This window comes from Jaculus jaculus, chromosome 10 (assembly GCF_020740685.1).
Source record: "Jaculus jaculus isolate mJacJac1 chromosome 10, mJacJac1.mat.Y.cur, whole genome shotgun sequence".
Classification (NCBI taxonomy): domain Eukaryota; kingdom Metazoa; phylum Chordata; class Mammalia; order Rodentia; family Dipodidae; genus Jaculus; species Jaculus jaculus.
The window spans coordinates 103,063,949-103,078,435 of record NC_059111.1 but is presented as its reverse complement, the minus strand read 5'-3'; the positions used below and the strand labels follow the sequence as shown (position 1 = coordinate 103,078,435).

Below are 14,487 nucleotides of genomic sequence, written 5' to 3'. Positions count from 1 at the left end.
ACCAGCTTAGCAACTGAACTTTGCTATTTCAAATCATGTATTCAACATATTAAGGCCAATGTCTTCCCATAAAGACCCGAGCTAGATGAAGGGAATGGAAGTGGGCCAGATTCCAGGTCCACATCCCAGAAGAGTCCTCATGTAAGGCACAGCAATAGCCTGACATCCTGAGAGTGTAGCAAAGGGGAAATGTCTAGGGGAGATTCTCTGAGCAGATGTTGGCTCCCAGTTCTTTCAAGAGAACCCGCTTCTTTCTTGAGGACAGTGCTCTGTCCAGACCGGAAGAATGCAGGATGAGGGATCCTGGGCCCTTCTCAGTTTACAGAGCCAGCTATCCCATCTCCCCACCGGTCCCTCCCTTAGCCTAATCCTCAAAAGAGATTGGGATCGGAGTGTCTCCAGGAATCCTGTTATCGCCCTTTCTGACCTTCCTGTCTCTCAAGGCCAGGGACTCCAGGATTCTGCTTTGTCCTCTTGTCTTAGCCAGCTCCTTGCCCTGGACCTTGGTAAGCCTCTTGTTTCCAGATGACTGCCTACCTCCTCCTTTTCTCTGCTTGCCCAGTGTGTGTGTGTATGTGTGTGTGTGTGTGTGTGTGTCTGCCCCAAAGAACATTTGTGTTTCTTCCACTACATCTTTTATTAAAAATTTTATTTTATAAAAGGTTATACTAGAAGAGATTATACTAGAAGTTAAAAAGAGGCCATTAAGGTGAGGCTGTATCCAGTAAGACTGCCTTAATTTTCAAGATTCTAAACTACATAGTGGTACATGCATGCAATTTCCAGCACCTGGGAAGCAGGAATATTGCAAGATCAAGGTCATCTTTGGCGATATAGCAAGTTCAAAGTCAGTGTGTGCTACATAAGACCTTGTAATAAATAAATTAAGGATTTTGAGCAATTAAAAATAAAGGTTATACTACACTCTTTTATCTCCTCACCCCCACTCCCATTTCCCCAGGGGCCGTCCTCAGTGGGGTTATGGGGTTCACTGTGGGGTCATGAAGGCCTCAGTCAGTCTCTGTGGTAGAGGGAGGTACTGTGCCTCAGGGAGATACTGTGCCTCATCCACTCTGCGGCTCTTACAACCTTTCTGGCCCCTCTTCTGCAATGTTCCCTGAGCCATGGAAGGCCTGTTAGCAGTTTTATTCAGTGTTGCATTCTCCTAGCTTGGATTAAAGGGGATATGCATAATTATTTGAGAGACTTTTGGAGGTGTAAACCCAGTCTTCTAATCCAGAGATCAGCAGGGGCTTCTTTCTAGAGTCTATGAGTTTCTTGTCTATAGGATTCTGACTTGGTTCCCGGTAATCATGCTAAGCAATGTCACACAGACATAGAAAGACAAACACACATGTTCTCTCACATTTGCAGTTCCTAACTGGGATCGACTGGAGATGATGCAACCAGTAGTAAGCATCAGGAATATGGGCATAACACTAGAATTGGACCAGGAGAAAGAGGAAACAGGAAGAGCGGACAGGGAGAGATACCTGACAGTCTAGGAAAGGGACAGAATATAGGGTGTTGGGGGCTCTCGGGGGGCCTAAGAGAAGGGAAGGTGGGGAATCTCACCACATCGTAATTACTACTTCAAGGGCTCACAGCAGCAGGCTTCAGCAGAACAGCCTCTGAGCACTGCGGACACCTCCAAGACCATGCGTATGCGGAGTGAAGACATAAGCACTTCTGGCAGCACACTGTCCCACCCCTCCTTGATCTGGAATCCTGCGCGTGTGGTATAGACGTGCTGCCCTGTACACGTTAAACAAGCCTCCTATGAGGCCTCTGCATCGTCTAGCAGAGGACAGGCAGTGGGGGTAAGAGGAGAAAATTTACCTCCTGGTTCAGCTGTGTCACTCACCAGGGGAGTGGCCCTACAGTAAGACTTCATTCTTCTTTGGAAAACTATCAGCAAATGGCACCAGTCTCTTCCGCAAAAACATACTATGGTCAAAGGCCTTCAAAGGTTGGCTGCCCTGTGAACGCTGATGGCATTAGAAAACAGTTGAAAAGAGGAGACCCAGGGCAGACTCCTCCGTATCAGCTCTGCCACCCGCAACTTGTGTGACCATTGACTACCCGTGCTAACCTTGGTGCTCCCATTCACTTCTCCAAAACTTAAACACACTGAAAGTTTCACGCCACTAAGCGGACCTAAAGTTTCTCCCTACTGTATTATCCAAGCCTTTCTTTATGCTTAGGTGTTTTCCATAATAGCAATGTTTGTGCTAGTGGGGGAACTGTGCGACGTCTTCACGGGAGAGTCACAGTGACGTGATTTCCTTGAAAAGCAACTCATGGAATCAAAGATGGAGCACAAAGCTCCCTCATAGGTGAGTGTTTAGCTATTTCTCTTTTTTACCCTCTTCTTCCCTTCTCTCCCCCTTCTCACTCCTTCCCAGGAATGAGCTAGAAACCAGAACTGCTCCGTCCAGACTTGCCTACCAATAAAGCTGATTATGGCTTTTTTTTTTTCTTCTTTTAGCCTCTAGCTGTCCTTCCTGGGAGTAGTAGCACAGGTTACTTCTGGAGATGGGAATCATAGCCTTCCCCAACCCTTCCCTTCCTACACTGTGACAGAAAGCTGAGAGGCTGTTTTCATATGCCATCCTGTGTTAGTACCACCATTCTGTGCATGCAACACAGGGGAAAAGACCATAAAGCCTGGTGTGGAAGGAGGGCTCATGCCAGCATGAATGTTTTTCTAAGGCTATCTAGGAGATAGGGAGATGGATAACGAGAAGGCAGTCGAGGAGAGACATGGAGGGAGTGACTCAGGAGGAAATGGAGAACCTCCTGAATTCTTCAGGGTTTCCATGGGCAGAACACTGCCATGAAGTTGGAGTGAGAAGCGTAAATGACTCTCTTGATAATCGCACATCAGATCTTGTATTCAAGGTGCAAAAATCCCACTTCACACCTCCTCCCCTGGACACTTCTGATTCCAGTTATGTAAGTGGCACCACTCTGTATCCAGGGGATAATCAGATCAGAGGAGCCCCAGTCTGTCCCTCCCTCGTGGCATTGTGCCTGGCATAGGTAGAGACACATATAAGTTCAGAGCTCACAAATCCCCTGCAGGAAAGATGCTCCAAGTCACAGGAGACATGACCTGTGTTCTGTTCAAACTGTGCCTACTTTCAGCCTTCGTAGCTGTTTCCCAAAGCAATCGCCTTGGCCCTACATCTCACCTATGCTATTCCAGGTTCCTAGATCATTCCAATCTTGTTTTCCTGCGCTGGGACTTTGATCTTGAGGCTGAATTCATCACTTTTGAGCTCCAAGTCCGGACAGCTGGCTGGGTCGGCTTGGGCATCACAAATCACTACACCAACGTGGGAAGTGATCTGGTAGTTGGAGGGGTCCTGCCAGATGCCAATGTCTACTTTTCGGTAAGTCTGCAGCTGACTCACTTCTAAAGATGAACTCCTATGTTTGGTTGACGGTAGCTTTGGGTTCAGAAAGGATCCATATTCTCTAATCCCCCTTCAAAGGATGAGCTCCCATGCTGGGTCAAAGTTCACTTTGTGTTCAGAAAGACACACCCAAGCGCACTCCCAGAACAACAGCTGGCTGCAGGCTCTCTCCCTACAGAAATGATCCAGCACAGTGTGTAATCCGTGTCTTCTCGATCACATGTCTTCAGGGCTTCCAAGAGAGTGGAACTTTAGACTGTGAGAGATTCTAGTGTTATTCACTTGCTAAGAGGCTACTAAACCCAGGTCACTTGAGAAAAAACAAAGCTACTGGAGATAAGTCTCCACCTTCAATTTCCTTTAAACTCAGCCAGGTGGACCACAGCATGAAATTGTCTCACAACATTAGTGACAGCAAGAATGCCAACATTAACAGCTTACATTGGTTATATGCTTTTGATGAACTGGGCAATGTTCCAACTTTCTTTCTTTTTAAAACCTCATAACATCACTATGAGATAGATTACTTTCATCCACGCAGCTTAAACAGAGAAGTAACTCACCCAGCACTTAAGTCTCAAGCATTCATAATCGCTATTCTGAAACTGCACTTAAACAGGGAAGCACTCATCTCGGTACAAGGTGATATATGGCAAGAGCCTCGTGAAAAAAGGATGAAAGGCATCAACCAGTCAGCAAAGAAGTGATGAGGGACTATTATGATTTACGAAGGTAGGATTGGAAAGGAGAAAAACAAAGCTACAGCAGGAGATGAAACTCCACCAGGTACAGTCTGTCTGTCTTCCTTAAAAACCCTGACTGCCGGGCTGCAGAGATTGCTTAATGGGTAAGGCACTTGCCTACAAAAACTGAAGGACCAAGGTTTGATTTCCCAGGGCACACATAAGCCAGGTGAACAAGATGGCACATGCTTCTGGAGTTTGTTGGCAGTGGCTAAAGTCCCCAGTGCACCCATTCTCTCTCTGTATCTCTCTATCTGCTTCTGTCTTTCTATCTCTGTCAAATAAAATAAATAAATAAATAAATAAATAAATAAATAAATAAATAAATAAATAAATAAAAACTCTGACTGTCATGCTCTGGCCAGGGAGGAAGCTACATTAAAAGAAAACCTGTTACTTTAGCATCCCAGAGAAGCTAGAGAGACAACTGCTACCCCAAAGCACGATTGTTTGGGCTCCTGTTTCACACTTCATGGCCTCTTAACCTTCATTGGGCCACAGGATCAACACCTTGTGGATGAAGAGACTCTAGCAGAGGATGGGAGCCAAGATGCTGAGTTGCTAGGGCTAACAGAAGATGCTGTCTATACCACCATGCATTTCTCCAGGCCCTTTTGCTCTTGTGACCCTCATGACAAAGACATTTCGGTAAGGCATAGAAGAGTGAAAAGATTTTAACTACAGGCAAGTTCTCTTTCTGGGGAAGTGTTTTTACTCCCAATCAAGCATCCAGTAGCATTTCCAAGGATTTTTTTAAGTTAGTTTTGTACTCAGTGAATACAGTCAATTTGGTACCATTGTTAGGCTCATCCATGTCCTACCCTCACCCCCTGGACCCTCCTTGTTGAGGTATATGGGTCATGCATTCTGGAGTTAGCCCACAGTTCCTGACCTTCTTAGATACTTCCCAAATATGCCACCTGTTGAAATCCCCTCCTCAGCATTACCGCCTCATCCTTCCTCTTGAAGAATTTACCCAATTACATTGAACTTCAGAACATTGACATTTTAAGTTTGCTCAGTGTTTTTTTTTTTTTTTATGTGAGCATAGGCATATGGAAAGAATGTGTGAGGCATATGGAAAGAATATGACAGCAAGGTAGCCTCAGGAAAAGAACAAGAGCCAGATTAGTCCTGTTGCCCATGTCAGGTTATTTCCATTGTGTGTGCATGAGCAGCCCATTCAGGGCCTTGGATGCTGGTATGTGGAAGGTGCTGCTCAAGAGTGGCAGACTTTTATATTCACTCCACCCTAGAGTGACACCCTAAGGCTCTTGGCTGCCTATGGCCTGGATGACACAGTGAAGCTGAGTCGAGAGCAAACTTTCATTAAGTCCCTCTTCCTGCTACAAGTAATCTACCATGATGTTGTGGACGACCCTCAGGAAACGATCATCCACGACTTGGAGATCACTGATGTAAGACCCCGCCATCCCTCCAATTTGCCTTTACCCCCCTTTCCATCTCTCTGCTTGTATTAGGACCATTTTCCTGCTCACAGTATTCCACACATTCCTTGGAGTGGTTTCTGAGTCCCTTGGCCCCATGAGAACTGCCAATCTAGCCCTACATTGAACCCCAATCCTTAACTTATCTATTCCCCTATTCTTTTGAGACCCTCACTCCCATCCAATTCAGCTTCTATAAATCCTTCCCAGTTTCTCATTCCAGAAGTTGACACCACATATGCCTGCATCTTTCTCCCTCTCCCCATTGTCAACAAGAAGCATCATATCTACAAGGTATGTGAACCGAACGGAGAAGGCTGCCATGGCAGGGAAGCCATGGGAGCCAAAACATGCTGTGTTAGTCTCTAAAGGATAAGGTTCAGAATGTTGCACAGAAGAAAGCAATGGGGAAGGAAATGAGAAAATGGGGGCTAGGGGAGCTTAATAGTAGTAGAAATTCTATAATCTCTTAGCCTAGAATCATAGCTCCTGACACTATTTTATTCAGACAGAAGATATTTTGACAGAGGTTACTAAGTAATATGTATTTGGAAAAAACAAACTCTAAGTCCCAAACTGAGCCCAAAACTGTGCTCTGTTGGCATTGGAGGAGGTAATAACAAGAAAGGAATGTGGATATGATCATGAACTGTCAGGAAGTGAGAAAACTCAGGCACCAGTGAATTCAAATTTGACCATCTAATTTCAGCCTGAATGTTTCCAATTTGGGATCAAGTACAAAAAGCATGGTGTCAATTTATAATTCTGAAAGAGATTCCCAAAATGTATGGATACCTGCTCAGAGATCAGGAACTGAGGTCACTCAGGAAAGTCAGAAGTCTTGGAATGAACCTGCTTGAATTAGGCTATGCTGCACCTTCAGGGGAGTTTTAAAGGTGTGAGTGGAGAGAGCAATCACATATGAGAGTTTGGGGGAGAGAAACAGAAAGAAAATAGGCGAGAAGGAGAAACAGGAAAGTGGAGAATGGCTTAGTTTTATTTGGGAAAGAAATAGAAAAGATAAGGACTTGACTTAGAAAATCATGACTATGCTCTGCCTTTCTTTTTTTTTTCTGTCCAGTTTGAGCCCAAGTTGCTAGAACACAATGAGACCATGGTGCATCACATCCTGGTGTACGCCTGCGGCAATGCCAGCGTGCTCCCCACAGGCATCGGGGAATGCTATGGCTTCGACCCCGCCTTCTCCCTTTGCTCCCAGGTCATCGTGGGCTGGGCTGTTGGGGGCCTTGTGAGTACTGTGGTGGGGCATTTTGTGACTAAGGGGTGTGTGTTATTGAGCAATAGAGATGTATAGACTGATGGAAGATGAAGGGGTGAGAAGTCTTGGAGCAAAGGCAGAAAATTAGGACAGGAGCCTGCATCTTAGCCCTTGCCCCCAGGTCTTTTGCTGCCACTTCTTTCTCCATCCACAGACTTACCAGCTTCCAGATGATGTGGGCATCTCTATTGGAACCCCCCTGGACCCTCAGTGGATCCGGCTGGAGGTTCATTATAGCAATTTTAACAACCTTCCTGGTGAGCATCCAAAGAAGTTGGCGATAGGTGGGAAACTGCTGGGGTCAGATGGTTCCTCGGCATGTAGGGAAATATGTTTGGGATGCATGCCAGCTCCTGTAGGTCACCGGCTACCCCAGCTTCACCGAACATTGTGACATGCTCTCCTGCCTTCTCAAAAGAGTGCCCCTTTCTTCACCAGGTGTGTATGACTCCTCTGGGATTCGGTTGTATTACACCTCGCAGCTGCGCAAATACGACATGGGAGTCCTTGAACTGGGCATCTTGACTTTTCCTCTCCACTTCATACCTCCGGGGGCTGAGTCATTCATGTCCTATGGGCTGTGTAAGACAGAGAAGTTTGACGAGGTGAAGCTGGGAGACATGGCCTCCCCGAAGCTCCTTATTTCCCATCACTGTTCTGGTTTGACCCACGAGCCCACAAGCCTGAGCCCCAGGCTTGAAAAATGATTGTGGCCTGCTGCTCAGAAAAGTGTCAACCATGAATCATACAGGATTTGGAGTGTTAGGGGCAAGGTAAAAAAAGGGGCAGGAGGGCTCGAGAATTAAGGGAGTGAAGGTCAATCCCACCAGGAAGAGAAAGGTGGCACCTATCATGGCAGGAAGAACAAGACATTGTTTCACGATGAGAGTTCTTCACCACTCAGGAACCTCTCCTCCCTCTCTGTTGCAGATGAATGGGACCCCAGTACCTGACATGCAGGTATTTGGCTACCTGCTCCACACACACTTAGCTGGGCGGTCACTGCAGGCAGTGCAATATAGGTGAGAGAAGAACTTCATCTGAATTTTTCCCTTCTGAATGTGGGAATAGTTATTTATGCTGAGATTATACCTGGTTGAAAATAAGGAGCACAACTATGTCTACAATAGTGATCAGTGGAATAAGGCAATGGAACAAAAAAAAAGTTTTTTTGTCTTATTGAGTTTTATGGACAATCTGTGTTCATGAATGAGCCACACACTGCATCTTTATTGGTAGGTAGACCCCCTGATTACTTCATCTTCTCATTTCTCTCTTCTGCCTTTTCTTTTCCTATAGAAATGGAACACAACTCCAAACAATTTGTAAAGATTTGTCCTATGACTTCAATCTTCAGGAGATTCGAGACCTACCTCATCTTGTGGACATCAAGCCAGTGGGGGTCTGAGGGAGGCAATGGCTGGAGTGAGGGTGAGGAGAGGCAGGATCAGAGCTTGTGACTTATCCTCTGCTTTCATGTTTCACTGTGAACAGGGAGATGAACTGCTGGTGGAATGCCACTACCAGACCCTGGATCGTGACACCATGACTTTTGTAAGTGCCTCACTCTACCGTGGTCATGATGGATGATCATAGTCTCGAAAAAGAGCTTCACCCTCTCTCCAGCTTTGGCTATCTAATAATTGACTAGTCCAACTTAGGTCTTTCCTTCCTACAATTGTATGACCCATTCACATGGGACTTTTCATGCTCTCCCATGGCCATGCATCGAAAATGAGCACAGGGATCCCCACATCCTCCATCGCTGGCCCTCTAAGACCACGAACTACGTTATAAAAACTGCAAGTGTGAACTTTGAGTCCTCACTGGTCTGGGTTTGAATGCCAGAAGAATCATCTGGAAGCTTTCTAACTTCAAGTTAGTTATTCAACCTCTTTGATTCATTCTGAAGTCATAAAAAAATCAATATTATTGCTTAGCTCATAACATCATTGCGATAATTGGTTAACACATGCAAGACACCCAGACCATCACCTACATTGGAGTAGACAATCACTTAGAGCTAACTGCTGTCACCATGGTCACAAGGAACCTCAGTAATTTTAGATGTTAGGAATGACTCATTGTTTTGGGGATTCAAAGAGGATGTTTTTGAAGACCATGTAGCCAGCAATACAAATGATTATAATAATACAACATCAAAGTAGTATACATCATAATGAAAAAATAGGATGTATTCACAAGGAAAGTATAAGCCAGTGAACTGAGCATGTAATAAAACTGAGTGAGTGGTTCCTGTTTCCGGCACGTAGAGATGGGGAGTTCTTAAGACAAGAATGAGAAGAGGGCTGGAGAGATCGCTTAGCAGTTAAGGCACTTGACTGCAAATCCTAAAGACCTAGGTTTGATTCTCCAATACCCACTTAAAGCCAGATTCACAGGTTCATGTGTCGGAAGTTCATTTGCATTGGCTAGAGGCTCTGCCGTTCTCATTCTCTCACTCTATCTTCCCTTTCTCTCTCTCTCTCCTTCTCAAATAAATAAAAAAATTAATTAAAAAAAAGAATGAGAAGGGCACCACAAGGAAAGCATAGAGCATGCGTGAAAAGCAGTGAGTTTGGGTGAGGCCTCAGGAGTAGAGTAGACATGTGACAGAAAGCACCGAGGTTGAGGAAGATGAGGCTGCAAAGAATTCTGGCAGCAAAGATGACAATGTCCAACCCATATCTCCCAGGTAGCAAGGGCTCACTTCCAGCATGGATTTTCCAGGTAAATAAAAGAAATGAAGAGATAGGTTAAGTTTTGTTACATATATAAATGAGGACGCATTTTTACCAAAGACTGTCAGAAGCCACAGAAGTTTATTGAACAGGCAGATGACAGGATACATGATGTATTATTAAAAATAATCTGGCATTCTATGGAGGCAATATTATTGCCAGAACAGTGGCTGAATGATACTAAATGGAAGGCAGATAGTCTAACCCAAATCAGGACGGTGACAGTGTAAGTGTGGAGGCAAATGAAAACATGGAATATTTCTTTGGAAATATAAGAGAAGCAAAGAGGAAGTGTGGTAAGGAGCTAGACCACATTCGAGGAGATAAAGAAGGCTTCTCTGGAAGAATGATAGCCCATCCAATTTTCTGTCTGCCTTGTTCTTTTCTCTCTATAATGTCCTTTTTTATTGAGATGATGGTTATATTAATGTGTTCAACTTAATCATGCTCTGTAACAAAGTCTTCATATCTTTGTCTTTCCATCTCTCATTTTCTGTAGGGAGGCACCAGCACCATCAATGAGATGTGTCTTATCTTCCTCTTCTACTATCCTCGAAATAATATCTCCAACTGTCTGGGGTACCTGGACATCATCTATGTGACCCGTGAGCTGGGGGAAGATGCATCTGAGTGAGTTACCCTGGATGGTAAAACCTGCAAGTGTGTGTGGGAAGAGATCTTTGAAGGACTGGGGGAGGAGGAAAGGAGGCCTATCTATTGCCTCCTAGACTTACAAGCCAAGGGTCCTCAGGAGGGGTTGCTGATCATCCCCCACCCTCTCCAGCCATGCTGCTTTCAGTTCCTACTCACAAAGGTTGAAGCTTTGTGTGAAATTTTTCATATCCATGAGATCACTCAATCAGAGGAGAAAGGAGCCTTACAAGTCAGATTACTTATGCACAACTTGTTCCTGTTTCCCTTGCTGTGCTGCTTGACTTCTAAACTGTTTTTGGACTCTACATGGCCTTTAATTACTTTGGGGTAAGGGTCCATTCTCATGAGACTTTCATAATAACTTATAAACATCATAAACCAACAAAAATGCACAAGTATGCAGACACACTTTATTTCACATCTGATTTCAGCACAGTCACAGGTTTCCTGAAGTCATCAACCTCTTGGACTACACAACTCCAAGATTAAGGACCATATTTTTAAATATGACCCTATTCCAATTTCCAAAGTTCTCTTCTCTGATATTTTCCCTACCAAACTCATTATGAATTTTCATCTAGTTATGAGATGTTTCATGTGACTTATGCTAACATAAGACTCATGCTTATAAAAAAAAAAAAAATGAAGGTGCTTTCAACATGTTTTGTCGGAGCTCCAAGTCAGCCATAAACTACCGTCAATGTCTGTGCATGATCCTACTGTTCACAGGAATCCCATGGAAAACCTGATGGTCATGGACAATGTTGAATGGACACCAGAGAACATTAAGAAGGCTGAGAAAGCGTGCAAGGAGTCCCAGCAGACGGTCATGATCAAGACCCTCGATGTGTGTTTCCTGGCAGAGAGTACTTTCTAGGGTGTGGGTGGAGGAGCGTGGGCACTATTGGACAGATGAAGGAAAAGGAGAAGGGTTATGGGTGCTAACAATAAAGGGAGGAATGCTGGGTTGGAAAAGGAGGGGCTGAAGAAGCAGAAAGATGGCTTGTGGGAGCCTCCCAATTTGCCTGGCAGCTCTGTAAGCATGAGAATGACTGAATAAGGTTTAAAGAAAGGGTCTGGAACAGGGATTTTTCTATATTTAACCCTCCCCCGCCCCCTTGCAGGAGCAGATAGAAAATACAACCGGCTGGATTCCTGACATCATCCCAACTCCTCGGGGGTCATGCTTAGAGTCCTCTGGAGGCAAAGTGGAGCCCCAGGACAAGACTCCGACAGGCTTCAGGGCTGTACCAATGGCCCTCTATAGTCTCAGTATTCCTATACTAAGGCCTCTTCCCCTGGTTGCCCTCTTATTCCTGCAGGGTACTCTCTCATGGCTCCTTGCCACACTGCAGGATAGAGTATGATTCTGTCTCCTCAGGCCACTTACTCAGAACCCTGCCTCCTCAGGCCTCCCTTTGAAAATGTAGGGTAGCCTCCTGATTTTGCCCTTCCAGATGTTCCTTCATCTGTGCCACTTTCCATAATCCAATGACACTGCAAGCTCTACAGTCTCATCCATGATACACTGTTAAGTCATCCTTAAGGCTTCAGAACACTGGTAAGATTACATGTTTGCTGAGTGAGTCTGGCTCCATGCCCTGGTGTGAAATGATGGATCTGCTCTCTGAGAATTCTGGTGTGCTGTTTCTCTCAAAAGTATGCCATGAGAATGAGGGGACTTGAATACAGAGGGAGAGCCCTGAAATCCTCTGGACTATGTGTGGTCCTGGTGAGGGCTTCTATTTGTGCCCCAATGGCATTATTGATCAGTCCATGCTGAGGCAGCAGCAGCAGCAGCAATCCAAGTGTTTTGGAAAGCAAAGGGAAGTTTTCAGTGAAGGAATGATCTCTGTGCATAAAGGACAAAGTTCCCAGTGTCACATTAAATAAAATTCAACTGGCTTCCTTTGTCATCTTTTTCCTTGAGCCTTTGTCTAAGAGAGGTAACTAGGTGGTCACTATAACTGATAATTTAAGGCATCCTTAGGGCTGCCTCAAATCAATATCTTATAGTCCTTGACTTCTCTATCTCTACTGTTGATTACCCCACCACATGTCACACTGACACACTCAATCTATGCAGTGTCAGGAATGTAAATTGGGGGGTGGGAGGCTGGAGAGGTGGCTTAGCAGTTAAGGTGTTTGCCTGTAAAGCCAGAGGATCCTGATTCAATTCTCCAGGATCCACATGACCCAGATGCACAAAGAGGTGCACGCATCTGGAGTTTGTTTGCAGTGGCTGGAGGCCCTGGTGAGCCCATTATCTCCCTCTCTCTCTGCCTCTTTCTCTCTCTCAAATAAATAAATCAATACTATTTTTAAAAATAATGCAAATGGGCAGGCAGACTGAACTGAGCTCTGGGAACAGATGAATAGCAAGATAGAGAAAAGCAAACCTTAGTCCGTAGTCCAAGGGCTGGTCCAGAAAGCCTATAAGAAAAGAGCAGTGACAAGATGCAATCCTTTGTGGAGCTGGACTCCAGATTGAAACCATAGCTTTGACAAAAGACCAATTGGAGTGTCTACACTGAGGGACATGTATGTATTCATTCATAGCTTGAAAAGCTACCAAAAGTCCTCAGTGGAATGAAGATGTGTAAACAAAGGAACATGAGTACAGCCCTCCGGGAATATGATCAATATTCAATATGTTCATATAAAGTTCTCAGCTAACATTAAATGAGAAATACTTTCACACTGGGTTTCAGGCGCCACCCCTCTTGTACACTGTTTGTACTGTAGCCAGCTGATGCTCTTCAAGGCTTGCCTCCCTTGCTGGTTTGCCTACCTGGTATAGATCTCTGAATGTTGATGGGCCCCGGTGATAAGTCAAAAACTATGAGAGCTCATGGACAGTTACAGGAGGTCTGGTGAGATGGCGCAGTCAGGAAAGCAAGTGCTGTGTAAGCATGAGGGTATGAGTTCAGATCCCCCGAGCCCGTGTAAATGTAGGGTGCGGTGGCTATAGGCACAAACAGGCAACTTCCCCAGGGCAAGCTGGATAGCTATGCTAGCTAACTGGTGAGTTCTGGCTTTAGTGAGAGATCTTGTTTTCATAAATAAGGTGGAGGAGTGACTGGGGAAGATACCAGCATGGACCTCTGTTCCCCACCTGCACTTACATGCAGACACATACAAATGCACCCATACACACACATGTAGACAAAACACACATACACATACAAAATTAACATTTTCAAAAGAAGTGAACTCTCAGATCCTTAACCACCCCCTCTAACTACAGTGTCACTAAAGTTGTACCATGTTAAGAACTGGAATGGGCTTTTTTACACAGTTGTATTCATCAGGGTTCTCTAGAGGAACAGAATCAATTGAATGAAATGTATTAAAAGGGAATTTATTGCATAAGCTTATGGCAGTCCCACAATAGCAGTTTGTAGGCCAGAGAGTCAAGTAACACAGTAGCTGCTCAGCCCATGAGACTGGATGCCTCAGCAGTCCCAATCCAGCACTGGAAGCCTGAAGGCTTCCACTGCTCTTCAGCGTGCCCTGGTCTTCATTCCACACTCGTCCTTAGTCCACACAGGTCTTCAGACCATGCTGGAAGGCAGCAAGCAGCACAGGTAGCCAGATAGGAAGAAAAGATTCTTTTCCTCCAGACATTCCTTAGATAAAGCACCCCTCCAGAGAGGCCACCCACTCTGGGGGAAGGACTTCTTCCTTCAGTTAATTCTTCTTAGAAGCAACCTCAGGGACCCACTTAAGAGGAATGTCTGGATTCCTAAACAGATGAAGTTGACAAGAAAACTTAACCATCACAACAGTGGTTGTATTCCAGTAACCTCATAACTCTGCTTGTTGAAGCAAAGTCTTCTTTAATCTTCTAGGATCTGAATGTTTCAAGCGAAGCCTTTGGCCAGTGAGTCAGCTCCAGTGCCATTGCTGGCAGCATGATTTCATGGGACCTTAGGACATGGACCATTTGGTTTCACAACAGAGTTTGGGTTTTCAGCAAGAAAAGTATGCTGGGTTTCCCTCAGTCAATGTACAAGTGAGGGAGTCCATGACCCAATCCATAGAAATAACCATGAATTTTGGTTTGGTTTGGAAAGACCAATTAATGGCCATGCATATTTTAGCATCAGCTTTGTTCACACAACTGCAGCTTTTGACTAACCCCAAGAGAAAAATGTAGCTGTTGGATGTGCTCTTCATGAAGATGACCACCAAATGGTCCTA

At 44.9% G+C, this 14,487-nt stretch overlaps 1 protein-coding gene across 1 annotated transcript; it reads left to right on the top strand.

Annotated features, from left to right (window-relative positions):
• The first annotated feature begins 3,110 nt into the window (after positions 1 to 3,110).
• On the top strand, positions 3,111 to 11,651 carry LOC101611695 (putative DBH-like monooxygenase protein 2). Its single transcript, XM_004661079.2, has 13 exons — positions 3,111 to 3,395; positions 4,664 to 4,810; positions 5,419 to 5,580; positions 5,821 to 5,904; positions 6,692 to 6,859; positions 7,044 to 7,146; positions 7,328 to 7,494; positions 7,820 to 7,911; positions 8,189 to 8,285; positions 8,384 to 8,443; positions 10,130 to 10,260; positions 11,014 to 11,131; positions 11,409 to 11,651. The coding sequence occupies exons 1-13, from the start codon at positions 3,111 to 3,113 to the stop codon at positions 11,649 to 11,651; spliced, it is 1,857 nt and encodes a 618-aa protein (XP_004661136.2).
• The last annotated feature ends 2,836 nt before the right edge of the window (positions 11,652 to 14,487 follow it).

What these genes read in the sequence shown, in the direction of transcription:
- LOC101611695 (XM_004661079.2), top strand. Translation starts at nt 3,111, where the DNA reads ATGACCTGTGTTCTGTTCAAACTGTGCCTACTTTCAGCCTTCGTAGCT. An exon ending in ACGACTTGGAGATCACTGAT is followed by an intron (nt 5,581 to 5,820) that starts GTAAGACCCCGC and finishes AATCCTTCCCAG; the next exon opens with TTTCTCATTCCAGAAGTTGA. An exon ending in TCATGATCAAGACCCTCGAT is followed by an intron (nt 11,132 to 11,408) that starts GTGTGTTTCCTG and finishes GCCCCCTTGCAG; the next exon opens with GAGCAGATAGAAAATACAAC.